The 27,223-nt window shown below is 43.5% G+C and overlaps 1 protein-coding gene across 1 annotated transcript in view; it reads left to right on the plus strand.

Annotated features, from left to right (window-relative positions):
* Positions 1 to 27,223, plus strand: part of RIN3 (Ras and Rab interactor 3) — a 64,714-nt gene that overhangs the window by 34,869 nt on the left and 2,622 nt on the right. The window contains exons 4-9 of the mRNA XM_077180630.1: positions 3,950 to 4,022; positions 7,395 to 7,486; positions 10,014 to 11,492; positions 13,973 to 14,281; positions 22,811 to 22,942; positions 26,482 to 26,645. Of these exons, the coding sequence (XP_077036745.1) occupies positions 3,950 to 4,022; positions 7,395 to 7,486; positions 10,014 to 11,492; positions 13,973 to 14,281; positions 22,811 to 22,942; positions 26,482 to 26,645 (2,249 nt within the window). The remainder of the gene's footprint in view (positions 1 to 3,949; positions 4,023 to 7,394; positions 7,487 to 10,013; positions 11,493 to 13,972; positions 14,282 to 22,810; positions 22,943 to 26,481; positions 26,646 to 27,223) is intronic.

Here is a 27,223-nt window from a genome sequence, read left to right on the forward strand (position 1 = left end):
ATCTGGAAGACTGAGAATATCTAAGCACATCCAGACAGGACTCCTGAGAATGGTTGTTTTCTCAGTAGTCCTCTGTCAACATAACTGCTGCAGAATAAGGAATTTGTGTCTTTGAATTCAGATGTCTCTGAAGGACTACACAGATACCAAAAACAAATGAAAAGCCAAGTGGATAGCACTTACAGTGCCACTAGGGAAGAAGAAGAAGCTGAAGTAATTGAGTCCCATGAGCCTGTGTAAGCAATAAGATGAAATTGGCTTGGTTTGTCCATGTAACCAGAACAATGGAACTAGCAAACACAATTCTGTGGGGAAAAAATTGGAGAGGAAATTATGGCAGAATGCTCAGGGACAGTGTGACTCAAAGACATCTGCATCTGGATGGAGAAATGATGGGGAGAGCCAAAGAGTAAAGGGAACATGAATACAGATTGGCCTAAAGATGACACTCTTCAGACCATGCTGGTGTTTGGAAGAGGAAGATGAGACAATCGTACATATGTATAACAGTTCATAACCTGGCCATGTTCTGTTCATTTACTGAGTTGCCAAAGGACACAAAAACAGAGTATAGTCACCAATGAACCACTAATTCATGTTGGTATTGCTTCTGTCAACCATAAGAAAAATTCAATTCTTCTTGTCTCTTTGTTTCAGACTACTCAAAATTGCCCACTGATCTACACATTTCCCCTTTTATTTCCTGAAGGTGACATTTTTCAATGGGCTTCTAAATATCAGGTAAAACTCAATATGCTGTGGCAATATGTTTGGCTCACAGAACCCATCCTATTTTTCTCTTGCTCTTGATCATATTCTTGACATTCAGGCACTGTTATGGTGAGATGTAGATATTTCCTTGCTCTTAAGGTGCCTTGGATCTAGTTTCACAAGCCCAAGAAAGGTGAATTTTTTCTCTGCACTTTTCATCAGGATTACAGCAGTCTGGCAGATGTCTGCTTGTAGACTCTGCTAAAGTCATGAGTTCCTATAAATGGCAGCATCACAATCCCTCTCTAAGCAGCAGCTCTCATGTCAATGAAATATCCCCAACTACCCACAACACACCCACAGCCAGAGAAAATCACCTCTTCCTGATTGTCTTCTCAGAGCAGAGTGCCTTGAAGGCAGCAATGGCTCTGGGGGGCAGAAATATTGTCCCCAACAGTCAGCAAAGTGCTTTTAGCTGTTCAAGATTGCTATTTTCTGCATCTTTCCAAGAATTAGAAACATGCAGCAGGATGCACATAATGATCTCCACAGGTGAAAGGCAACCATTCCCACAAGACAGGCTCCTGTATCAAACCCATCATCTGCCATCCAAAAGAAAAGTTCTGCTTATCAGTGATGTCTGCTGGTGTCAGCAGGTGTCTAGAAAAAAAATAGGTGAAGAGAAAAGTGTTACATTTTCTCCCAAGGAAGATGTTCCCCTCAGGAGTTTGCAAGGCAGAATTTCCCCATGGATGCTGTGCTGGGAGCAGATCCAAGTAGCCATGGCAACTCTGTGCAGGCTGCTTGACATGGCCACTGCTCAGAATAAATTCTGGGCTGAGCATTGGTCCTGATGGTGTTAGTACCTCGAGTAATGACACATCTAAAGCACTATTCTTACTATTCTTCCATCTGTTCTTACTTGTTTGCAGGCTGCCCAGAAATGTCCCAGGAGAGCTGTGGGTCTCTGTATGATGAATTCCAGCCTGCTGAGAAATATGCTTGGTTTTGTTACCTTCTGTGACCTCCCAGAGCAGGGACAGTCCTATTTATATATACCACCTGCTGAAAACTTCTGTCCTTGAGCTTCAGCAGCTTTTTGTAACAGTATAATTCCTGGTGATTTGTGGTGTTTTATGCAATTTAACTGTATATGTGAGGAGAAGGAGCTATGCAGTGGCAAGGCACTTATATGTGGAAACTCCTGACACAGAGGCACTCAGACTAATATATTTCTTTCCCTGACATTCAAGCTCCCTAGTGGCTGATCTTCCTGGCACAGAAGCAATCAATAGTCCCAATCCAAGCAATTTGCTCATATATGTGAGCATGTACAGGTGCAGCCTGGTCTGTTATGGATACCTGCAACTCAGAATGCCAAAGTGAGCATGTAGTTCTTGACAGAAAAAAAAAACCAACTCCCTTAAAACCATCATCTGTACAAAGGGCTTTATTTAATAGCTGGAGATTCAAACGAATTCAGACTCTTGGGTTTTTGGTTCATTCTCCAGAGCAGGACTGGGTTTTGTCTTTATTTTTGTTTCCTGTGTCAGAACTGCAAAGCAGATGGGTTTCAAACTACAGAAATTATTCATGGTAGATGTTTAATGAAAATCCCTGACTGAAATATGATTCTTACTATGGAAAAAGAAAGAACCTTGCCAAACATGATTTTTCCAGTTGTGAGAGAAAAGTGAGGGAAAGGGGATAAGGGATTGTTTTGCTTGAAGTACATTTTAAATTACACAATGCAGTCTGGTATGAGTGCATACATGGAGGTTAAACTGTTCCTGCTGATCCAACATAGCTGATGCTAGGAATGACTGTTGAGAATTACACGGTCTTTGTCTCTATAAAAAATGCCTACATTGGAGTATTCAGCCCAAAATAACAACCTGCTGGCCCTGGGTTACAACAAAGGGAGAAGTAAAAGGAGGAAATGCCTGCTTTGGGGAATGAGATATGAACCTGAACAAAGACAATCTTGAGCATTTCCTTGCAGGGGGATTATCTGCTGGCTGGAAAACAAGAGCCAGGGCACAGAGGTGAGGGAGAGGAGACCAGGTGGATGTGTCCTTCCTGCAGGTGCTGGAGGCCCTTCTTTGAGGAGACCAAGCACCAGGCAGGCAGGGCAGGGGGCTCACAGGGCTGTGAATCATGGCTGGCTGAGGAAGCTGAGTCACAACAGCTGAGCTTTGAGTCCCCAGCTCTGACCTGGAGCAGAGTGAAGGAAGATGCACAGTGCCTGTAGGCAGTGCCATGGGGATGGGAGATGGTGCTGCTCCCCAGGGACTCCTGGCAGGCTCCAGGAGTGCAGCTCTGGAGTGCAGCTTTGAGATGGTTCTTTCCCACTAGTAAGTGGGCATTTCTGAGAATCCACTGCTGATTTCTTTACCCTTGTCAATGTCTGTAGTGGGGCCATGTTGTGTGCAAACAGGCATAGAGTTTGTCAGACTGTAAGGGTGAAGCAAAGATGGACGCATCTCTCCTGCAGATCCAGGTCTTTGCCTTGGATTATCAGTCAGTGAAATTTCTCTACCAGTCAGTGATTTTTTTTCTAGTTTAAAAGCCAACAGCTCTGTAGTAACATGTGAGATTTGGGCTACACAATGCCCAAATGCATGTCTTTATAAAGAAGGTCATCTTAAAGAACTCTGCAATATGGTGGATTGTATTTTGCCACTTAAAGGGGAGTGCAGTCACTGAATAACACCATGGGAGGGAGAAGATGGAAGAGATACAAATAAGCTGTGCTCACACTGCCTGTGTGACCCAGGTCAGAGCCCACACACACAGTAATGAAACAGTCATTTCTGTTTTTTGTTTCTTCAAAGCACTTTGTCCATCCAGACCAAACCAGATTCCAGCATGGAGAGTCACAAGGTCAGCCCTGTATGTATTGCAGATATGCACATCCTTAGAGACAGATGGGCTTGTAAGGATCCCTTTGGAAGTGAGCTGGGAGGTTTCTTTCTTCCCATTGTTTCTGCTAGTGTCAAACACTTGGATATTTTGAGCTAACTTTTCAGAAAGCCAAGCTGAGATATTTCTTCTCTAGTGTCTCCCTGAAGAATCACGTTGCATCTGGCCACCTGAAGGCAGTTCTTTATGCTTCATCATATTAGTCCATGCAATTACTGGACTGAACACAAGATGTGCCAGCCAAACCTACCTGTTATTTTTTTATCATATAGCTCAAAGAAATCAGCTGCTTACTGTCTTTTCTGTTTTTCACCAGTCCTGTACCTGGAAGGATCTGTCCTTGTATTTGAGGATGTTTTCAAATTGGTTGCCTTCTACTGTGTCAGCAGGTGAGTTGCATTCATTGCTTCTGTGGCACAGTCATTTCTTGCCCTCCCCTCTGGTCTGCCCTTCCCAGTTCCCAGTTCCCAGTCCCAGCACAGACCCCTGTTTCCCCTGCTACCCTCCAGCCTGCCAGACCAGAGGTGTTTCAGATGTATCTACAATGGAGCCAGATCACCCCACAAGCACAGCTGTCCCTGCAGCTGGAAGCTTTGTCCATGGGGCTGCTTCCACAAAGGACAGAAGCACAGAACTGAGGCTAGGAGGGCAGGGAAGAAGAAGAGCCCTGAGCTGAGTAACTATTTATTTAAAGCTTTAAGCACACACACACACACACACACACACACACACACACACACACACACACACACACCTGGTAGCAGCTTGGCAAACCTACTAATGGACTGTTGCCTGGTGGCAACTCAAAGCACTTTGTCACCTATGGGGAATCTGTCAAGGAAAGTAGACCTGAGACAATGTATTTTCTTAGGCTAAAATTTGAAATGAAAACAAAGTGTTTGTTCGCTCAGCACAGAAATACCAAGAATAATGGGTACAGAGGTGGAAAAGACCTGTAATGTCATTTTCACTAGTGCAAAGTTTGATCACCAGCTGCAATACCTCCACCTGCTTACCCTGTCCCTGCTGCAGCAGGCCTGGTTGTGAGCTGGTTGTAGACTTTTGACTTCCCCTATATAAACTTACATGACTCTTAAAGCAGTTATTTCCTTTTAAGAGGAGAGAGCAGATTCAGGATATGCTTACAAGGCAGTCACATCAGCCACACAGTAGGAACAGTGTCTGGGGCAGGATACAGTGTGCCAGTCAGTTATCCAGCCAGTCCCCCACTGCTCTGACCATTGCTCCTGCAGCCACCTGAGTTCAGCACTACTGAGCCACAGCTCCTACCTGCACACAAGAAACCATGCTCCACCTCGCCCTCATCAGTTAATAGACAGCCATCTATGAATATAGACCCTATAGAATGGACATAAGTTAACCCCTGGGCCCTTAAAACGATTTCTTTCTCACTAAAGCAAAGAACAGCCCAAATGCAAAATATAATTGGGCATTTATAGTAAGTGGCTGGTGACAGAGAAAATATGCTCACTTCTGCTTTCCTGCAAAAAGGATCATGGCTTGAGAAAGAGAAAAGAAAAGAAAAGAAAAGAAAAGAAAAGAAAAGAAAAGAAAGAAAGAAAGAAAGAAAGAAAGAAAGAAAGAAAGAAAGAAAGAGAAAGAAAGAAAGGAAAGTTCTTCTATTTGATGCCTTGTATTTTAGCTTTTATATTTTTCAGGTTCTGTACTGCTGTAGTGTGTAGTTCTGAGCTTCATATTAAGGGATGGTAAGCTCTCTTCACAGAGCACATAGACAAAACAATTCCTTTCCTAGCTTGGAACCAAGGACAACGGACCCAAATTTCAGGCCAAGAGCATAAACAGTGTGGACTGAAGAGCGAAAAACGTGAGGGATGGGACTTCATAGCCTAAAGCTGTAACTGGACAATTAAGTCCAATATGCTGATGGACCAAAACTTTTAAAAGTGAAAGATCTCGTGACCGTGTCCATTTTGTGACTGTTTTGGGTTCATCTTGGGTGTAGCCCTGGCTGGGATCTTGTACTGCCCAAGGTGCATCCATTCAGGCCTTTTAATAAATCCCCACTTTATTCTTTAACTCTGTCTAGCCTCTGTTCTAGGTCAGCCTTCACAAGGCATCAGTTCAGCTCCTGTTAGAGATGTTATTTCTGAGTGTCAAATACACATTCAGATGGTTCATGTGATTTTCCAGGCTACTGTCAAAAGACAAGTTAAAAAGGGAATAATTTTCTGAGAGAAGCAGGTAATAAAAAGACACTGACCTACCATTTGCTGGCAGCTCATAGGAGCTCTCTGTGATGGTGAATGTAGAGCTCTGATAACAGGGATGTAGTAAATTGTCTATGAATACCTGGAAACAGCTTTTCAGGACTGACAAGCTCTTCTCAAAAAAACTTTTGGTCTGGATATATTACCTGCCTCTAGGTAACAGATGACTTGGTGGCTGGTCTGCAAGCTGCTGCCCCATTAATAAAACCAGATTTTTTTCTATTAGGGCAATGTCCTAATATTTCCTGATCTTAATAAGTTTTTTGTTTAAAGAAAATTAATGGAAATTTCGTGCATATAAAATAACAAAGAAAGCAGAAGTTACATGAACCCTGTTCCTCTTCATCTTCTAAACCTCATATCTGCCATGAAAAAGTAATAGGCGAGAGATCACATCAGTTTATGTGAGTGTGACAACAGAGTGCTCAGCAGTGCACAGAGCATGGGGAACACAAAACATCAGTAAGGTATGCATCTGTTAAAAAGGTCAGAAATGGGCCCCCTGCATTCATCTGTCAGCAGATAGGTCTGAGTCGTGTGCTTTTTTGGGTGTGCACTTGTTTTAGCAGAGACCTCCTACTCACAAGGCCAGTTTTTTCTATAACGATTCCTTGTACCATGAAGAACATTTTGTAAAACTCTTCATGTGTAAGATGATCCTGCACCATTCCTTGCTATCATTTAGGGACTGGCTTTTCTAGTCCTTGTTAGAATGGGAATTGAGGCAAGAACAGAGTTAGCAAATTGTCACTGGGCAAGAGGCAAACCTGAACAGTTCACTGGCAGACCAAGGGCTCTGTTAAATTGCTTGAGACTTAGGGTGTGTTTCAGTGAAACTCAGCCAACATCCTCTGAGAAACTCTGTTTTCAGTAGAAGTACAGCATCTTTCCAGAAACCAAGTATACTCAGAAGTCTGAGAGTAGAGAGTTAGAGAGAGATATGTGTTTCCTTAGTGTCATGCAGCACTTCCTCTCTGTCTGTCCCTTCACCCAGGGGTGACCCTTCCCCAGCTGGGGCTTTCCTTTCCCAGTCCCTCTGTGCCTTGCTGTGTGTCTACGCCTTACACTTACAGAGATTTTTAAAAGGGGAAGCAGAGTAGTGAGAGAGGGGTAAACAGAAAGAAAAGGGGCTTCAAACCCTTTCCACATGAAAAAGATTGGCTTTTCCAATAAAAATAATCACAATTTGTAGCACCTCACTTTTAATGGGAAGATATTTCAACCCTTGTGGCCTTCCCTGAGGTGAGAGGCATTCCTGCTCTTTTCAGAGGACAGAGCCAAGCCACAGGGATTAAGTCAGTGCTATGGCATGAAGCATCACCACAGAAGCTGGTGATCTTTTGTGAAATCAGAGCAGCCCAGTCTGGCACAATGTCCATAATTCCTTACCAGCCACAGAACATGGATGAAACTGTGAGTCAATCCAATCACTAAAATCAACTGATGTCTGGAGTTCCTAACAACTGTGGGGTTTGTCCTTTTGCTGTTTTTTCATTGTGTTTGTTTTTACAGGGATTTGCTGCCCTTTACCCTGAAGCTGCCACAAGCAATATTAGAAGCCAGTAGCTTTCAAGACCTTGAAATTATCTCTAGTCTGGGGATAGGTAAGTCCCTCAAAGCAGTCAGATTTTCACTTGGACTTGTGAGAACAATAGTGCCTTGCAGAGACATAATGCAACTGGAAGACAGATGAACTGTTGTCTTCGGAATAGCTAAAGGGGTCTGAATGCCAGAGGAAGATGTTTATGATCTTTATGCTCATAGCAGAATGCTAACAAAAAGGGCACTTGCCCCTTTGGCCATAAACCTCCACCTGGATCTCTGTCCAGGGTTGGTCCCTACAGTCTGGGTGAGCTGAAGTGCAGCACGGCCTCTCGGGGTAACTCTGCACTTTGGAAGTGGCTCATATCTGAGCTATATGGAAAACACCTTTGCAGCTTCTCCTTCTGATGTGTGGGGGCAATGCTGATGAAAGTGTGATATTTTTGAGTTTTTATATTTCTGCTTGCTCCTGCAGGATTTCTAGTTGGTAGAGAAATTTGTATCATCCCAACATGTTCTCGCACCTCACACAAATCACATGCAAAAGGAACATTATTTTTAGGGACAGCATCAAACAAGCAAATTTTAGATGAGATGTATAAAGTCACAGATAGGAAAAGCAATTTTGTTAACTAAAGGAGCTCTCCTTTCTATTCCTTTTCATTTAACACACTCCACTTGAGACAGCTACTTCAGTAAGCCACTTTCATGCTCCTTGGTTTTTCAGTTTTCCTTCAGGTGTTGAAAAGAGCAAAACAACGAAGAAAATGGAGGAGTTAGCTCATTTAGAGATATTTATTAGAGCACTCTCACTATTTTTGGGTTTTCTTCCTCCCAGAAGGCATGGGAAAACCCCACTGGTTTCAGTTCAGGCAGCTTTGTTGAATATCACCAACAGATTTGCCTCTAACATTTTCAGCATCCTCTATTTTGAGTATGTTCCAATTTGTCAAAACATCCTTTTATAGACATGTCCAGCCAGCACTTATTGCTGATTAAAAGTACTTTACAACTTGAGATAACAAGTTGCACTAGTTATCTTAAACTTAATTTTTTATAAGTCAAAAAATTTGGATTAAAATGCAGGAAGTGTATCATGAATCTGCAACCTTCAGTCTAATTTCAGCCAGCAGAGGCTATCTTGATTCAGGCAACAATTTCCAGCAACTTCTGAAAGAAGAGATTAGTTAAAGCACAAGCACCAAAGCAATATTGCTTGTAGTCTTTTTCCTTTTCTCCTGTACTGGTGGTCATAAAAGTAGTGAGGCTTGGAAATTTATTTGTCATGGTGTATTTCATACCAGTCAAGTTTCTGACAACAGAAGAAAACCTGCTGTTGTGTGCAGTCTTTCTGGGAAATGATGCTAACTTCCTGAAGTGCCAGGCTGTCTTAGTGGAGTCAGAAAGGGTCAGATACTGACAGATGCTGTTTATTGCTTCCTGGAACAAAATTTTGTGGATACAAATGGGAACACAAACTATTAAGTGCTGCCCAAAGTGGCACTTCCAAAGGAAACAAAGCATTGTCTGAAATTCTCATATGTTGCTTTGTATTTATTTCAAAGTACTATGTGTTTCAAAGGGATAGAAGTGAGATGTCTATCTGCAAGCTGAGGTGTTCCTCAAAGGATCTGGCTGTTCTGTATGTTATCATAGAGGACATACTGCAGGCCCTCTAGTCCTGACCTCAGTGGTACAGAAGTTCTTTTAGGAGGAGAATTAGCATAATTGCACTGCACAAAGAGCACATACCATCACAGACATGCCAAAGACTCCAAGAACTGCTTAATTATCCCTCCCAGAGTGCAAGATAAGGGAAGATCCAGGACAGCAATGAGAGATGATCAAACAGCCTTCTCTGCAGTGTGGCTGTGCTGGGAAATGCCTGCTCTGAAGCAGCTGTGTTACTTGGTAGAACCATATGATCTGTTCCTTTCAGCTTTGCATTTTCATCACAGTGCCTTAACCTGACCACTACTGAGAAAAATTATCAACTTCCCCTCTGTAGATTGGTTTACTCACCATTTCCTCAGCCCATGAGACTTCACAGCATTATATTCTGCCTTAAAACAACTTCCTCTGTCCTGCATTTGCTGATACCGAGTACAGCTGGAGAGCGTAAGGAAAATGGTTCCCCAGCCAGTACCAGTTGTGAGCAAGAGGCAGACACAGCTTGCCTGGGGTCTTCACATCCTCTCCTCGGGTATCCACAGCTATTTGCATTTGGAGGGCACTGATCACTGAACGAGCCCAGATCCCTTCTCACAGTCATTTGTATTTGTCACTTGTACCTTCCTGCTCGTACTGAAAATGCTGAACAGCATGAACAACTTTTACTAGGTAAGTGTCCTAAAATTGACAGGGGAGAGAATTCTGGTGAAGCTTCTGAGCTCATCCCCTGGCTTGAGGAATTTTATATGCATAAAACAGTTTCATTCTTTCTTCACACTGTTTTGTGCAGAAAGTTCAACATTGAAATTTGCGTACCATTTCTTTTAAAAATAAGTATATTTTCTACGTATCATTAGCAGCTAAAATTCTCTGAGATTTTTTTTTTTAGTTTTTCTTTTTTCTTTTTTTTGGTGACAGATTTCTGGGATTCCTGCTTAAACCACAGGAGACAGGACTTATCCCACCCTGCAAAAGACTCTGCTTTCAGCACTGCCCAGGCAGACAGTTTAAGACCTACCCAGTGTTTTGCAAGTGGCACAAACCACTGCTCATGTGAAATTGAGCTGTCAATAGGAAATGACAGGCTGTGGTTTGTGAATCCTATTTTTATAGAAGAGTACAGTAATCCTTGTCCTCCAGATGTATCTTCTCCCAAAGGCCACTCTGGGAGCACTGAACTGCCCCCTGCCACCATGCTTACTGAAAGGAGGTCTCCTCGACGTCCTCCTCCCCCTCCACCCTCTCATGGGCTCATTCAGAAACCTTCCCTGAAGCTCCCACAGGACCCCATGACTGCCTGTGAAGAAAACAAGCTACTTATTAAGCCACTAGGAAAGAGTTTCGAGGAAATGAAAACGGAGGGTGGTGATGATAAAGAAGAAAGGAAGCAGAGCTGCTCGGCCAGCGCGCCCTTGGCAGGGAGCCCCAGGAAGGGCTCCCAGCCCTCCGCTCCCCCGCGGAGGCGGCCAAGTGAGAGGACCTCAGAGGAGAGCTCTGTGGGTAACCCTGAAAATTGTGAAATGCTGAAAGGGGAAGGGACAGAAGGAAACCAAGATACAAGTGCAGAGAGCAGAGATAAAACACTGCTGTGCAAAAAGGCTGTAGAGATACCTGGGGAGATTCCCAAAAAGGCTGTATCACAGTTTCAGGAGACAAAGCTTGAACCTGCAGAGAAGAAGGAGGACATGCCTAAGATACAAAGCAATGCCACTGAGAAAGGAAAGTCACCTCCTATCCCACCACCGAGAAGGAAGAGAATTTCCCAGGTACCAAGGACCCCCAGCTCCTGCCAGCAGAAGCAAAGAACAGAGGGAGAGACGGCTGTGGCAGCAGGGCAGGCTGTGTGCAAGGGCAGCCCAGCCACAGGGACGGGTGGTGCCACTTGCACACACACCAAGACTGAACCGGGACATGGCCACAAATCTGCCAGCTCAGCTGAACTGGAAGGGTCACACTTGTCCCTGGAGGACCTGGGAGGCAGCACCGTGGCTCAAGCATCAACATCTGAGCCAGACTCCTACTCCACCAGCAGCACAGAGGATGACCTGGAGATGCTGAGTAGCTCATCTGGTAAAAAGACACGCTCCGTGATCTTGGCCAAGGCCAAAAACAGGCTGTCCTTGGTGAACCTGTCCAACGTCTTCACAGTCTTTTTGTCTAGTGACAGGAAGCTGCAGAAGAAGATAGTGGAGCTGGCACAGGACAAGGAGTCCTACTTTGGCAACCTGGTGCGGGACTACAGAGTGTACAGTTTGGAGATGATGGCAAAGCAGAACTCCAGCACAGAGATGCTACAGGAGATTCGGCTGATGATGACTCAGCTGAAGAGTTACTTAGTGCAGAGCACTGAGCTGAAATCCCTGGTAGACCCAGCCTCCTACACTGAGGAACAGTTAGGTAGGTAACTGTGGTTTATTCATCCTTGGGCATGGTTTGGGAAGGTGAGGAGGGAGAAAGAATTATGCAGACACAGGCTCTGCTTTACAGAATTATAAACCATCCCCTAAAACTCAAGCAGCATAAAATGAAGTCTGCTCTGTAGTTGCCAGCACTTGGAGAAACAGCTCAAAAACCTGGAGACCAATGAGGGGAAAAATCCCTTTGTGAATGGGAATCCCTTTATGCCTTTATGAATTTATAAAGGGAAGAGTTTAAGCAAAAGAGACGTGTTTGTGTGTATGAGAGACATACATGTATGTTTTATATATATATATATATATGTGTGTATATATATATGTGTGTGTGTGTGTGTATAGGTTTGCACGCAGAGCTGAATTCACTGGAAACACAAAAGGCAAACTTTCCCCTTCACAGCTGCATTCCCATGGCCTTTCACGTCCACTGCTTTGCTACAAGGATGGAGAACTCCCTGCATGTGGCATACACCTTAGAGGTCAATCACTGTCTCACAGAGAGGGACAAGACTAGGATGATTTTGAGTAGCAGGTTGGAGGAAACACTTGATTCTGCTTTGTCCTCCTCAGAGCTCAGAGGTACAGAAGAAATGTCTGTTGCAAGACTATTGTCAGCTCTAAAATGAATGAACCACTCCTGTGGTTCACCTCTTTGCCATAGGTATAATTTGCCTTTGGGGAGAAAAAAAGTATTATTTTTAACTATTTACAGGTATTTCATTGCCTCTCATTCATATCCTGTGGGGGAATAATGTGCTACTTCTCTCCTTGCTAAGGACTGGACTGGTCTGTTTAATGTACATCCATGAGGGAATATAAAAAGAACTGTAGGACTTTTCATCCCAGTGAAAGCTGTACAGCCAGAAAAAGCGTGCATGCACGTGCACACATGCTCCTTTGAAAGCTTAAAACTGTTTCTTGAGGACCTGAGAACCAATGCAGAGCTATTTGTGGATCCTTAAGTTGGCTTAAAACAAGCTGGGAGCTGGAAGACCCAGAATATGGAGTGAACCACAGGAGTGACCAGGGATTCCTGGGGATCCTGCAACTCCAGTATTAGGTGGGACTCAGCTAAGTGGTGAGCCAGGAGTAAAAAGCTGTCCACTGTCAGTCTCAGCAGGCTCTGCTGATTTCCTTCTCCCCTAGCAAAGGCTTCACATGATCCTGCAGGTTCCCAGCAGAACAGACCTGCAGCCAGCCCCTGCCATAGCATAGAGAGGGAACCTGCAGTTTCACTTCTCATGAATCTTGTGTAACACCTTCAATCTTTGTCCCAATTACCTCCTTCTTCAAGGTGGGGAGTGTGGGGGCAGCACAGAGAAGTCTGTCTTGAATCTTGATTAGTGAAAGTGGAAAGGGGGAGGAAAGAAGTGCCCTCGTTCTGCTTGGTAGAGCTGTAGGTGTGCAAATATCCCACCACCTTCCCACAGACATGCCTGGTTTTGACCCTGTATCTAACCCTATTCACTGGCAGTTCCTTAACAGGATGATGTAGCCCAGTCAACCTTGACAGGGCTGTCTTCTTCTGTGGAGAACAAGGATTCCCACTGGAGGATTTACCACTTGAATTTGCCCTGCTTCAGACTGATTGGTTCTTTGGATTCTTTAAAACAATTGCATTTTGAATACATAAATATTACTGCCCTCTGGTTCATTCCTCACTGCCTGAGCAGATGAACTCTTTGGCCAATGACCTTTTTGCCTCAGTGCAACAAGAGAATCTCTTGCAGTCCCTCTAGCTATGCCTCTGGTATCTAGGAGTCAGACAACAGGCTTCCTCACAGTCTCTTATGCTCCCTTTCATCTTCGGCCAAACATTAAGCAAATTCTCAACCCACTCATATTATTTCCTCCTCCTTTAAGAGGTATCTTAAAGGATCAGTAATTTAGAGTCCCTCGAGCAGTAACAATGATTAACTTCTGACCTGATATTGGTTCCTGTCTCTGAGCTGGTGGGTGCAGCTGCTTTGAGGAAAGAAAGGGGCGCTTTGAGGGTGCAATTAATTTCATCCCAAAGTGAATATCTCAAACAAGGCAAAAGGAGAGGTCAGAAGGGACATGAGATTAATTGCATCTGGGCAACTGTAAGGGCAGGGCTGTGAATCTCACAGTTAGGTGAGATTCCTCTTCTGTCCCCAGAGCTGGCTTTCCTGTGCCTGGCAATGCCATGCTGGTCAGCCAGGAGTCAGGCAAAGAGAGCAGGGACTGCTGGTAGCAGGAGGTCTCCTACAGCTCCAGTGACAGAGACCACACACTGATGTTCATCTCAAGCCCATCTAGGACTTCTGGATAGTGTTGGTAATGGAATGTTTACTTTCTGGGATGTGATTTCTGTTCCCTTCTCACAGCTATGTAGCAGTGTTTGAATAACCAACCACATGCTTCGTTAGGACTTTTACTTGCACCTGTACTATTGTATTGCTTATTTATTACATGCTTTTGTGTTCTCCCTTCTCTGTGCAGAAGTGATTGCTGAGACAGCTTTGTACAAATGTGTCCTGAAACCTTTAAAGGAAGCCATTAATTCTTCCTTAAAAGAAATACACAGCAAAGATGGATCTTTACAGCAGCTGAAAGAGAACCAACTTGTGATACAAAACACAACTACCACTGACCTGGGTGTGACAACCAGTGTGCCTGAAACTGCTGTGCTGGAAAAGATCCTTCACAAGTTCACGACCATGCACAAGACCTACTCTCCAGAAAAGAAAATTGCCATCTTGCTGAAGACCTGCAAACTCATCTATGACTCCATGGCTCAGGGAAATCCAGGTACAGGACTCCTGCTGCAATGGTATTCACCATGGGTCTTTCTCCTGTATCAAAGGAACAGCATTTATGATACAGCTATCATGGCAATATTCACCTTGGAGGTAGCAGTGGTGGTTGATGTGTTTGGTATCAGATGTCCACAGGTTGTGTTCAGAATGAAAGGGTTAGTGAAGTTCTCTGCACCAATAACTGGTATGTTACCTGGGTAACTTTAAGCTCTGTAACTCCAAAAACTGGTTACCTAAAAGTGTGTGTTCTATGGATAATATTCTTTTTTGCACAGGTCTTCACACAGCTCTCCAAATATCCTCAGGGCTCTGTCCCAGCTTGCTGCAGAGTAATGGTAAATTCTAGGAATGGGTCTCTGGTAAAAGGCTCTTGGTTTGGCCTTTACAGAGTTTTGCCTAAACTGAGGAGGAGATGCAGAGTGCTAGTAGTTTGTTACTAATTCCTGATGCTCCAGTAAATTCTAAAAGCCACTTCTTTTGTGTGAGGCAGTATGTGCTCTGAGTATAAACACAACATGGGCCTCAGGCCAACCACTAATGCAGAAAATAAACCCTTGGCCTGAAGACAGGATGCATCTTTGCAGATAGCCCAGCAAGTCCCTTCCTCCAGCAATTTGCCTTGCCAGTTTAAGAGCTTTTTTTGTGTACTGCGAGCTGACGACCAGCCATGCCTGAATCTGGAGAGAAGCCAGTTTTTAACGTGCAATAACCTGTGGTTGTTCAAGAAATCACAGTCACCAAAGGTGCTTTTTGCTGTTCTGCTTTATTTTGTACTGCCAACAGCCTTGGAGCATTCATACAGGGCTTGTTATGTCCCTGCTGAGCCTCACCTCAAGGTGATCTCTTGGATAGTAAGCAGCAAGGTTCAGTGACCAGTCTAGACACATTAACAGCAGAGCAAGAAACCACCCCAGGGCTGAGCCTTAGCTACAGGGTGGAAAGGACCTCTTACTGTCTTCAGGTATTATGAGATTTGGACATATGCAGGGGAATTTGCTGTAACTTTGTTAAAACAGTTGTGTGAAGTTTGAGAGTAAAGTTGGTTTAGATGAAGGACTTGCAAGCCTCACTAAAACCCACATGGTCTCCTTCTGATGCTGGTGTTATGTTATGTACACATCACACCTTAGTTAGATCAGGGCTGGAATTTCTCTGTTAAAGGAAATTCTGTTGTGTCACTTTCTGTAACAGAAATGAGGAGACAGGGAAATAATTACAAAACCCCAACATTATTAAAATATTGACATTCATGAAATTAGATGGTTTCACTGTGGTTTGCTATGCTGACCAGAGCAGTGCATTTCAGCCAGTTCAGCTGTTTTCTCATCCTGAGTACTACTCAGTAGGGTGTGGGTTGGAAGCTGATTTCACCCCTGGGCATCCAGTTCCCTCTCCCTTATATCGAGTTCCCTCTCCATTATGCATGATCAGTTATGCATATCAGGGCTTGGCCAGAAGAAAACTGGCCTGGAATTATGGAAATGTACCTCAATGAATTCAGACCTGAAAAAGAAGGTAAGGGGAGAAGAATGCTGTATCTAAGTCCTGGAAAACAGCAGACTTGGAGAGTAGTTGAGTGAAATGCCCTGTAGACTTAGAAGCAAAATGTGTGAAATCTCTTCCACAGAATGAACTGGACCCAGATCACTTTTATTTTCCAGTGGCAAGGACTGGAACCTGAAATATTTCAGCAACCAGAAATATTTTTGTGACAGGAAATTCCAGCTGGTGGCATGCAGAAGAGCATGCTGTGGGTCCTCAGAGCAGATTTCAGCTGGTGGGAATTCTCCTGCTCTCTGCCCATCTCGAGAGCAACAGCACAGGGGCCCTTTTGCTTTTAGCCAGCCACGAGGCAGCACAGTGTTCTTCACACAGGAAGAGCAGAGGCCATGCTCAGCTTCCTGTGCAATAACTTCTTCTCCTTTTCACTCCTTTTCCTAACTGCTCAATTAGAAAGGTCCCTCCTTTTCCAAGATCAGAGCAGGTGAAACACAAAACAAATCATTCCCAAAATCAGTCTACCTCTGTCAGAAACATTACCTGTTCAATAACATGGAAACTCCTTGTGTTTGACTTAATTTGCAACTTGTCAGGTCAGACCAGGTTTTATTAATTTTAGACTGGCCACAGGATGAGCTGCCCTAAGAATATGGTTTTACTTCTCAAAGCAAAATGCCAACACCACCTAATCAAGCACCTTTTCAGACTCATATGAAAATACAAGTTTTTTAACATTTTGAGACCCATCGACAGAACTCCAGGTTTGGCCAGGATGTCCCAAGAGGTACCAAGTTTCCTTTAAAAATAAGGACAGGCATACTCAGGAACATCTGTACCTGTGGTGGTGCCCATATTTGCCCTACTGAAAGAGTAATGAAACGTTAAACTCTGCCTTGACCGACTCCACATATACCGAGACATTTCAAGAAAGGAGGATGTATTTGGTTTGATTACAATTCATATTACATGACAAAATCTGCCTGATAAATTGGCTGTGGTTGAAATCCCTGATACTTAAGGCTAAGAATTGAATGGGTCAGACCCTAAACTGGTTTAAACTAGCATTTCTTCCTCTAGCTGAAGGCAATCAGCTTATGGATGTGATTCATCACTAGGAACCAGGAAGACAACTTCCATCTTAGTCATACACCTTTCTCTCAAGAGTACAGCTTCATGATAGAGTTGAAGCAGGACCAGTCTCTGGCTACATCTTGCTGTAGGTGGCCACAGAGGGATATCATGCCCAGCTTCCCATCACACAGAATGTGGAGTCAGTCCTTGGAGTCCAGATGATTCATCTGGCTGCATATAGGCTTCTGCTTTAGAGCAAGATGACTCAAGGCAAACTCCAGTGACAATATTGATTAATTCATTACTGGCTATCAAAGAAATTAAGGGGGCCTGGTTCAGATACTCATATATACTATGTAGGCAGTGATATTAGTAAGTGAATCCTCCTCAAAGGCAAAGTATTGAGGTATCTCACTGAGCTTTTCCAACTTCTATGCAAACTTAAATGACTGAAACATATGCCCCCAAGAATAAAACCAACAATCTGAAAATATGTCACCTGCCTGCTAAAAATACTAGAAATGGTTAGAAAGAATAAAATGCATCTTAAAAAATAGAGTTTGGAAACCCACGCTCCACAAAATGGCTGGCTTTTTTTTTTTTTAGCACTAGAAAAAGTAAGAGGCAGGAATCATGGAGCTCTTCCATTTGGAAGGCATGCTGCAATATGCACAGGGACAGCTGGGCACATAGCCAATTTATGTAGAAACACAGTAATGTTATATAGAAAAAATACTTATTATGTGTCCTTCAGAAATACCTTTACTCAGGAAAAAGATTAAATGTATATTGTGTGATATGGGTAGAATGAGAATCTCTGCTTTTCATCAAAAAACACAAGCAACACCTGTAAAGTGAGAAACAATGCAAATCTGCAATACATGTGGTGTGTACTAGCAGTGGTGTGCCAGGGTGACCCAGCCTTGTGCTGCCTGGGAGCTGCCACTGTGGAAGAGAGATGATGGAAAAACAAAGCAGCAATAGGCGTTGGTTTATGGTGCCAGTCTGTGAGACAGACAGGCCAAATTTGGTCAGCCCATGAGTGAGGAAGATCAGGAATGGAAAAGCTCTAAGTTTAGGCTGGAAGTTTGAAAGATGGGCAGACTGCTTTCAAATAAGATTGAAGAAGAATGGAGGTAAAATTTTCTTACTGCAACATTTCTAACTTGTGAACTACCTAAGATTATGAAGATTCATGTTTGGACTATCTTTGAACTGCACAGGCAGCTGGACCATATAGTTCAAAACTATAGTTTGTACTGGTTATGGAATTGGCTAGGTGACCAAAACATCTGATTTAATAATTTCTATTGCATAGTTTTACATGGATAATGCACATAGTCTGCTTTTGGAAAAAGAGGATAGATAGGACATATACTGTATTGGAATATTTCTCTTCCTTAGCTTTTAGAATGAAGTTTGTCACCCCTACAGAGCTGAGCAGCCAGATATTAGCTGCCCTGATGTACTCCTTTAAGGCTCTGCAGTTGGCAAAAGCAAAGCTGTGTCTTTAGTGGGATAGCTGAGCTTGTAGAAAGGAAGCTGGACCCCAATACTTCAGCAGCCAGTGAAGAGCCCATGCCAAAAGCTCCTAAAGCTTTCAGAGCAATCCCATTACACTGCTTATTATCATATCTCACTTCTGAGAAGGAAAATAAAGCTATACATAACAGGTTTACTTTGGTATCTTTTGGAAGAGGATATTAGTATTTAAGTTACTTTTAACAAAGACTGATGGACTAGAGATTTTGGGGTTTCTGCCATCTAGCACAATTTCTACATTTGAATCAAAGAGCCAGTTCAAATTTTTCATGGGGGCTGAATTCCTCTGATCTCTAAACCACACATTTTTGAAGTGAATTCATACTGTCTACATCTATTAACTCACTTAATTCACTATATCACAAATTAAACCTTGCTGAAAGTAGTATAAGATAGAAAAGAGAGAGCAAATGCTAGTGTGTGGAAAGAAAGTCACAATCTTTTCTTATGATCTTGAACAAATCCCAGTTAGCCTTCCTGCACCTCAGGTTTCCCAACTGAGGCTAAAATTCATATTTTGTGGAGATCTGCTTCTAGATATCAAGCTAGTGTTTGTAAAATATTAGAGCAAGGTGCAGTGCATCACCCCTGTCTGCTGGTTTTCAGAATATACACAGAGAGAAAATAAGTGCATGAATGTGTTAAAATAGGCTGTAATTTCTTTATGGAGGCTTGGGCAGAATTCCAGTGGCTTTAAATCATGTATTTAATTAATACTCATCTATTCAAGTGCTGCATCCCAGCCAGGAGCTGACGTTGTACTTGCTTTGCTATAAACATAATAGGATGAATTTGTGGCAGAAGAGAAGGCTTATTTTAAGCTTCTTAGAGACATTTATGAAATAAATGTTTCCTGACCCTGCAGGGAAGAAGGGGAAATAAAGCAAGCAAGTCATATCTGGAGTAGGACACCACCACCTTGAATAGGCAAGCTCAGTCTCACTGTCACTGAGAGCAGTGGCAGGGTCAGAGCAAGATTTAACTCTGTCAGCTGCAAAAATTCCCCTCTGTGAGAGACCACAGATGGAGCAGGCCAAACAGGTCTAGGAATCTGGCTCTGGCCCAGCTTGAAAGTAGAGCTGAGAAGGCAGCAGCCTGCAGAGAATACCTCTGCTGCAGCTCCCAGGTGGACACTGGCACAGGAACCATGGGGGTTACACAATGCTGAAACAACCTCTCAGGTATCTTGGTCCATAGGCATTATTTCATCTGTCTTTGTAGACTCCTGTTTCTGGGCATATTTGAGTTGCTGACAGCACCTGTTTTCCCCATGGATGGACTGAGATATGGAGCACCTCAGAGCCATGCTTGGACTGATGGCTGTACGTGTCAAAGCTAGTCCCTGTACCTGGAGGGGCCAGGAGAACAGGGGACAATCAGAGCCCTGCCCTCTCAGGCACTTCTCCTTGGCTCCATGAGCAGTGGAGGTGCTGGAGGGGCCAGGAGAACAGGGGACAATCAGAGCCCTGCCCTCTCAGGCACTTCTCCTTGGCTCCATGAGCAGTCAGTGGAGAGATGCTATAGAGATGCACACAAGGTGCAATATGCCATGCCTGGCCTGCCCTTGGCCACACTGGAGGTCTGTGGCAACACAAAAAACCACAAAATGGAGTCAGAGCTAGATCACTGGTGATTAGTTTTGCTTTTCCCTTGTTGACACATTCTGCTCCTGCTGACTTCAGCTTTTGCTACAGACGTGGGTATTTAAAACTGGGTGACATATAGCCACAGGTGGATTAAAGTGGTGTCTAGTAATTCACACAGGTTGTGAGCATGCAGCACATGGAAAATGTGTTCTTTCCATTATTTCAGTCAGACCCCTGCTCAGCATTTATTATTAATCTGTAGATCAGATTTTCATATTTAAGGCATATAAACAGCTGGGAGTCCAATAATATTTCTATGAAGTCTTAAAGTTGAGAAGAATTTATAGCAAGGACTGGAGGGCAGAGCAGCTAAATCAGCTTATAGAAATGAGATAAACAGCATGAAAAAGAATTGTCTCTATGCATGATTGTACGTACAACCACTTCAGACAACAAAAAAGAAACAGAGAGATTCTGTAGGCATTCTTGAGAATTTTCCTCTTTCACTTCTGTAGACACCAGAAGCTGATGAATGGGGACATGGAATTGTTTAGTTCCAAGCTGCTGTTTCCATTCTGCATTAGTTGGTCAGTCTGTTCTCTGTTCATGATCTGCTTTGGTGACATGTCAAAAGCCAGGAACTGAGCAACCAACCAACCAAGCAACCAAGCAACAAACAACCAACCTAGGGTTTGTTTTTTCCAGTGAATAGGAATTGACATTATGAAGCAGCAACTTTATTTCATGTCCTTATCAGATATGACATGAATTAGTTATGAAAGAGAAGTAGTAGGGAAATTCTGCTATTGGTGTTGCACTGGAAATCCCTTGGCCTTAAGGAAACTAGAATCATTCTATTCATGCCATTGATCTGTAACTACCAGATAAGAAATAAGAAGTTTTTAATGAAGGGAAAAATGAGCCTAACAAATCTTTGGTATTTTGTATTCCTTTATGCTAGTCTGAATTAGAACTAACTCTGTTGGTCTCTGGTGTACTTGGAGCAAAAGAAGAATAGGGTTTTTTGCTGAGAAGATTTTCTGTTACATTTTCATGTCTGTTTTGTCATCTTTTTTTTTTTCCCCCTGGAAAATATTAAACAGCTGTAATACTAAGCTGCTTGCATTAAGGTAATGCATATGACAGTAATGAATTAGACCCTTCACAGAGCTAAAGCTCTCACAGAGACATAAGCCAAGGGAACAACAGACAAAAAATGTCCATACAGATGTTAATGGAACAATGAAGTCCATTTATAGTTTCATTGAAGACCTAAGGCTGTGTCTTTTAACTAAAGGCAGCCATAACAAAGCAATCAGAATTGAAAGCGTTAATCCAGCTTTCATTAAATAAATATAGTCTGTTATGGCATGTGTGGGCTCTGTGAGAAACAGACTGAATTACTGCCCTGATGATCTCTCATTCTCTAACTCTTTGTTTTAAATGGATCAACTCTCTGTTCACTAGATGTATTACTGGGTTTATTTCAAAGCCACACTTTTTTTTTTTAAATCAGGGACTAAGCTCATGTTTATTTGAGGCTTCAGAAGAATATCTTTCTTTGCCAGTGGAGAATTTGCGTCAGCTATGAATGACAAAAAAAGAAATCTGACTCATGGCAAATATTTCAAATAAGTCAGTGGGAACATTTGAGAAATAGGAATGTATGCCCCACCATGGAAGAGCATGTGTGCTATGGACCAAAAATGGCTAGAGCATAATTTCACCAAAACTACATCAAGGCTAGCTTCGATTCCTTGAGCTGAGACAAGCAGTTCTCAAGTGAGACACACATAGTCCATAAAACCGACATATCCAAGTGCACAGGTGAGAAAAAACTCCCTAAAGTCTGGGGAAAGACATTCAGAATGAAAGCAGAGTAGGTTAAGAGGAGTGGTCAACTCTGAAGGATAAAAACTTCCTATTGTGGGTCTTCCATGATGACTGTTGGTTGAAAGTGAAAGTATCTTTCAAATGAAAAAAGTTATCCTTGTGTTCTTTGTGGTTTATACAAGGAAGCTTCAGTTTGGATTCTATCTTAAGTAGTAATTATTTATAATTGTGACTTAACATGCTTTGTTTTGTTCTTAGAGATCCCAAAGAGCTCTTATAGACTGTCTGTTAGATCACTTTGTTAATTTAGTTGATATGAATGTTTTAAGCACAAGAAATATTGAGCATCTGCTGTACACCAATTTCAAAAACTAGGTTAAAGTCCAATGTAAAAATCTTTCTGTTTTCCTAGCTAGACATCATAGTTGGAAAGATGATTCCTCTTGGATCCTAGCTCTTGGGCAACTGTTTTAATTAGGATCATGTAGTGTGATGTTTTGCCTGCTGAAGGGATATAAACACAGAAGTCCCCAGTCCTAAAACCACCATCTCAAATTCTATTTTCTGGTTTTTGGTGCCACACACAGAGTAAGTCTAAGAGAAGAAATACCCCTAATGCATATAGACAACTTCCCTACTAATATTGCTAACCTGAACTGCTGTCTTGATGTCAGTATCAAATCAGAGGGACTAGCTGGAAGCCTTTGCACTCTTCAAAAATTGCCAGTTGTTTGTCATCGATGAAGTTAAGTTTATATTTCTCCAGTTAATTTTCAAGATCCTATTTTGGGCTTGAAGCAAGTTTACTTACTTTTTAAGTGACCTAAATTTCTGTTTTCAGCATTTTTGCTGGTGCTTTTGAGCTGTAACTCTTCAGGTAACGTAAACTGAAGTCTGCAAAGGACTCACTGTGTGAGAATCTGACATTGTTGTGTGGGACCATGATTTTTTGGTGTGATTGGGACCACGCTGTGTTTCTCTTTGCTCAGGGAAACCCTATGGTGCAGATGACTTCCTCCCTGTGCTCATGTACGTGTTGGCCCGCTGCAACTTGACTGAAGTCCTTCTGAATGTGGAGTATATGATGGAGCTCATGGACCCTGCTCTGCAGCTGGGAGAAGGTAAGAGTACAGTGCTTACTCATGGGATATTCACTTTGGAAATCATCCTTTGTCTCACTTCAGTGTTTGTGAAAGTGGGGCAGCAAAGCTCTGGCTAGATTTTGTGGATAATACTTTGGCCAATCTTTTCAAATCTGAATCTCTAAAATTATTGCCAAGCACTTTAACTCCTTTTGGCTAGAAAGGCAAGGACTCATCATAAATGATAACTGAGGTGCTGGATTAGCAACCTAAATAGAGACATCTTGTGTTACTTGGCCCAAAGGCTGAAAAGCTGGAAGGTTTTTTCTAAAATTAAACAACTGCTGCAAAAAATTGTGCAGATACTTTTATTTATTCCAGTGAGAAAAGAGCACATTTCTTAAACTGCTTTGTATGCCTGAGGGCTATATTCTCATGGTCACTCTACTCCCAAATTTGAGTGAACCTTCTGACAATGTTCTCTGACTGAGCATCATAGCGAGACAGAGAAAATAAAGTTAGGTTAGAGAGGAATATTGAGTTTGGAAGTGACTAAAGACCTCTGTTATCAAAATGATAAATACCCCAGTGGGCCTCTAGTTTCTTAAATATAGCTTGGAAAGCACATGCATCCCAAGTGACAATTACACACTCTGAATTAGAAACACAGATCATTTATCACCAAGTAGTCACTAAACCAATAAAATAGGGTTTATTTTAGACTTTACTTTGGTAAGTACTGAGGTTCTAGAAAGGAGTCCTGGATGAACAACAGCAGACTAATTTTATTTATATTAAATGAGGAAATAAGTCTGAAACTAAACATGTCATCCCAGCACAGTGCAGAGTGGGACAAAAGCAAGTACTAATAGGATGATTAGTAGCAATACAGTACAATAGTAAGGTGTTTCTGCACAGGCTAGTTTTTCTGCTGAAAAGAATTCTTAGCAGAAAAAAATGTTAGCTGAAGGACAGTATTTTGTGGACATAACCAAGCTGCTTTTGGTGACTACTCTGCACACAAGTTCTACATTCCAAAGGGGCACACTACCAGGCTGGTTACTGAAGTCATCTGGGTTGGGGAGCTCAGGATATCAAAAGCAAAGCTGGCTGGAAGTTCTCTTAGCTCAAAGCTGCAAAGACTTTGAAATGTGCACTCCAGTCAAAAGAAAATATTTTGCCAGGGAGTTCCAAATCAAACTGACTGAATAATCACATCAGAAAGGACAGTAGGAGTAACTGCAAATATGAGGAATGGGGGTCAAAAAAGAACATCTCAGTGAAGACAGCTGTGAGATTGCAAAGTGTAGAACTGGCAGAAGTTAACTTGAGTTAGGCCGTTCAAAGTTGAATAGTAAAAAGTGTTCAGGTACAGAAATTAAAGGGAAAGAAGTAAAGCAGAAGTGAAAAAAACTGTGAAATTGCATAAATCAATATACAAAATCACTTCAATTTTGCCTCCAAATTAAAAATACACTTTTGAATTAATTTAATAGCAATGGTGATGCTGAATGCTGGAGCAAAGACAAGGACAGATTGTAGGGAACAATCAGATGGAAATGAAGAAATTGAAAGTGGGCAAAAACTTAATTCTTAAAAAAGTTGTGATGAATTCCTGTTGGGGGGGACTCAGAACTCTTTCTCCCAGGGTTCTGAGGGAAGGGACACCCCCTGTTCCCATCACAGCTACCTCTGACTCAGGCAGAATAGGAGAAATTTTGAATGACAGACAAAGGAGGGTAGTAACCATATTTAAGAGGAGAAAAGTGGCACTTTTAGACTTCTTAGTCTATTCTCAGCACCTCTTTGTGGGAGACATTAAAGAAAAATGAGTGGTTTGGGCAAAAACCTTCAAAACTGTGGGGCACTCCTTATCGATCCACCAGAGCACAGGAAGTCAAATGGCAGCGTCTTGGTCTCTCCTCTCCAAAAGAAAATTTTCATGGTGCTCTAAAAATGCTGCTCTTGAATCAAGCGCTGTCTTTGCCTCCCTGGAGCCGCCAGGGCTGACACTCCTCGGCAGCGCCGGGGGAGCCCGAGGGATGGGATGGGATGGGATAGGATGGGATGGGATAGGATGGGATGGGATGGGATGGGATGGGATGGGATGGGATGGGATGGGATGGGATGGGATGGGATGGGATGGGATGGGATGGGATGGGATGGGATGGGATGGGATGGGATGGGATGGGCTGTGTGCGAGGGCCATCTACAGGCACTGCGGCGATGCCACGTTTCTCTTCACAGAGAAAAGCAAGGCACAGTTCTTCCCAATGAGAAGAACTGTGGTTCACATTCTGTGAACCTCAGAGAAAGGGAAAACACAATTCTTATCACTTGCTGTGCCTGTGCTGTGCCAAAGTAGAATGCAATATGGAGATTGTTTACCCAAAGTGATGGTGTTTTGTTTCCTTGGCCTACCAGGGCCAGGTGTGTGTGTGTGTGTGTCGGGACTGTGGGTGGACAGTCACGAGATTCAGTGCAGTGTGAGCAGGGTGTGTGCAGAGTGAGCGCCTGGCAGATTCAGTTTAGATTAAATGTATATAGTATAATAAAGTAACTAATTAGCCTTCTGATGACGGAGTCAGATGCATCATTCTCTCTCCCTCACCAACGTCGGAGTCACCTTTTTAATTTACAATACTGCGCTTGGGGTGAAACTCCGCCGAAACAGCCGTCAGCTGTCCCCGTCTGCAGGCACCGGGTGCCGGGCCCGGAGCAGGGCATGGCCCCGCCGCTGTCCTGCAGCTCCGCGGGCTGACTCTGCACAGCCCGGGCCCGAGCCTGCCGTTCCCAGCTGAGGGAACCAGCCCTTCCTCGGCCCCGCCTCGGGGCTGCCGTGCCAGCAGAGCAGCGTGTCTGTCCTTGCCGGGCTCACCTGCAGCTCAGCCGGCTGTTAGCGGGGCCCAGCTGCCGCCCTGCGGCTGCAGCCGGTCATTGATTTCCTGCTGCAAGCAGGGCCACAGCAGCCGTGCACGGGGTTCTGAGGGAAAGCGGCTTTTGCCACTTTGCCCTGTTTCTCTGCGTTACCAAGATTTATCCCGCGGCCCTGAACAGTCCGGGAGTTACAGGTGAACGCCTGGGATGCCTGCGTGGTCGATAGAGAATGGAGGGAACAGAGGATGACTTGTTCCTGCAGGTCTGAGACATCCCTCAACAGGAGCCCTGAAATCCAAACATGGCCCTCTCCTGCAGTAATCTACTATTATTTCTATTTCCCTATATTGTGGGGACTGCTCAGGAGCCCAAGTTACAGACCTGTTGCATGGGGCCTATCAAACACAACAAAAAGAATAATCATCTGTGGCTAGGACTTGTTTGTGAAAGCAGTTTTTATAGCTCTTTCCTTTCAGCCTGTGCTCTCTCCCAGGACATGTACAGCCGCAGCAGTCTGGGGGGCAGTGCTGATGTGGAGCAGGAGGGGCTGGAGGACACTGGTCACCGGGTGTCCTTCACTCGAGTGACACCAGTGACCCCTCCTACAAGGGCCAGGCAGCTGCCCCGTGTGGGCAGGGTGAGAGCGGGACCGAATGGCCCATGAAGGTGTGATGTTCATACAAGACTTTCACCTTTTGCAGGCTCCTATTATTTAACCACCACCTACGGGGTCCTGGAGCATATCAAGAACTATGACAAAATCACTGTGACGCGGCAGCTGAGCGTGGAGGTTCAGGACTCCATCCACCGCTGGGAGCGACGGAGAACGCTGAACAAGGCCCGGGCTTCCCGCTCCTCAGTGCAGGTAGCTAGCATTATATCCTAGGGGAAAAGCCTGCTTGCTTTCTCCATACTTAGAAATCTTTAATATGGGAATTATTTTTAAGTGAAATTAATTGAGATCACTATTAAAAAAGAAGAGTACATCTGGGGCAAGGTTTCCAGATCTTAAAAACCACACCACATTTGAAATACATACTACGTATGAAACAAATTTTGAAATCTTGAAGTACCCCTATAATTTTGTAGTTTTAAATATAACTGCAAAGTGATTTTTTTGTTCAATTCTCAAAGGAGGTGTGCTAGGAGCCTTTGCATGCAGGAGCTGTGGTGGGGACTCAGAAGCCTCTCTTAATCATTGCCCTTCCCTGTGGAAATCATGGGCTAAACTGAGATGTGAGCAGGCTATGCAGGGCTGCTTCTAGACGGCGTAAAACTGTAGGGGGGTCTGAGACATCCCAAGAACCAGTCAGTCAAGCATCTTTCTGGCAGCAGAAAAACCCATCAAGGTTGGGTCAGTTTTGAAGCCCATGCTGTGCATGGCCTGGCAAAGATCTCCCTGTGCACCAGTGGGAGAACGTCCCAGGACAGATGAGTGCTCCG

Source organism: Agelaius phoeniceus, chromosome 6, assembly GCF_051311805.1.
Source record: "Agelaius phoeniceus isolate bAgePho1 chromosome 6, bAgePho1.hap1, whole genome shotgun sequence".
Taxonomy (NCBI): Eukaryota; Metazoa; Chordata; class Aves; order Passeriformes; family Icteridae; genus Agelaius; species Agelaius phoeniceus.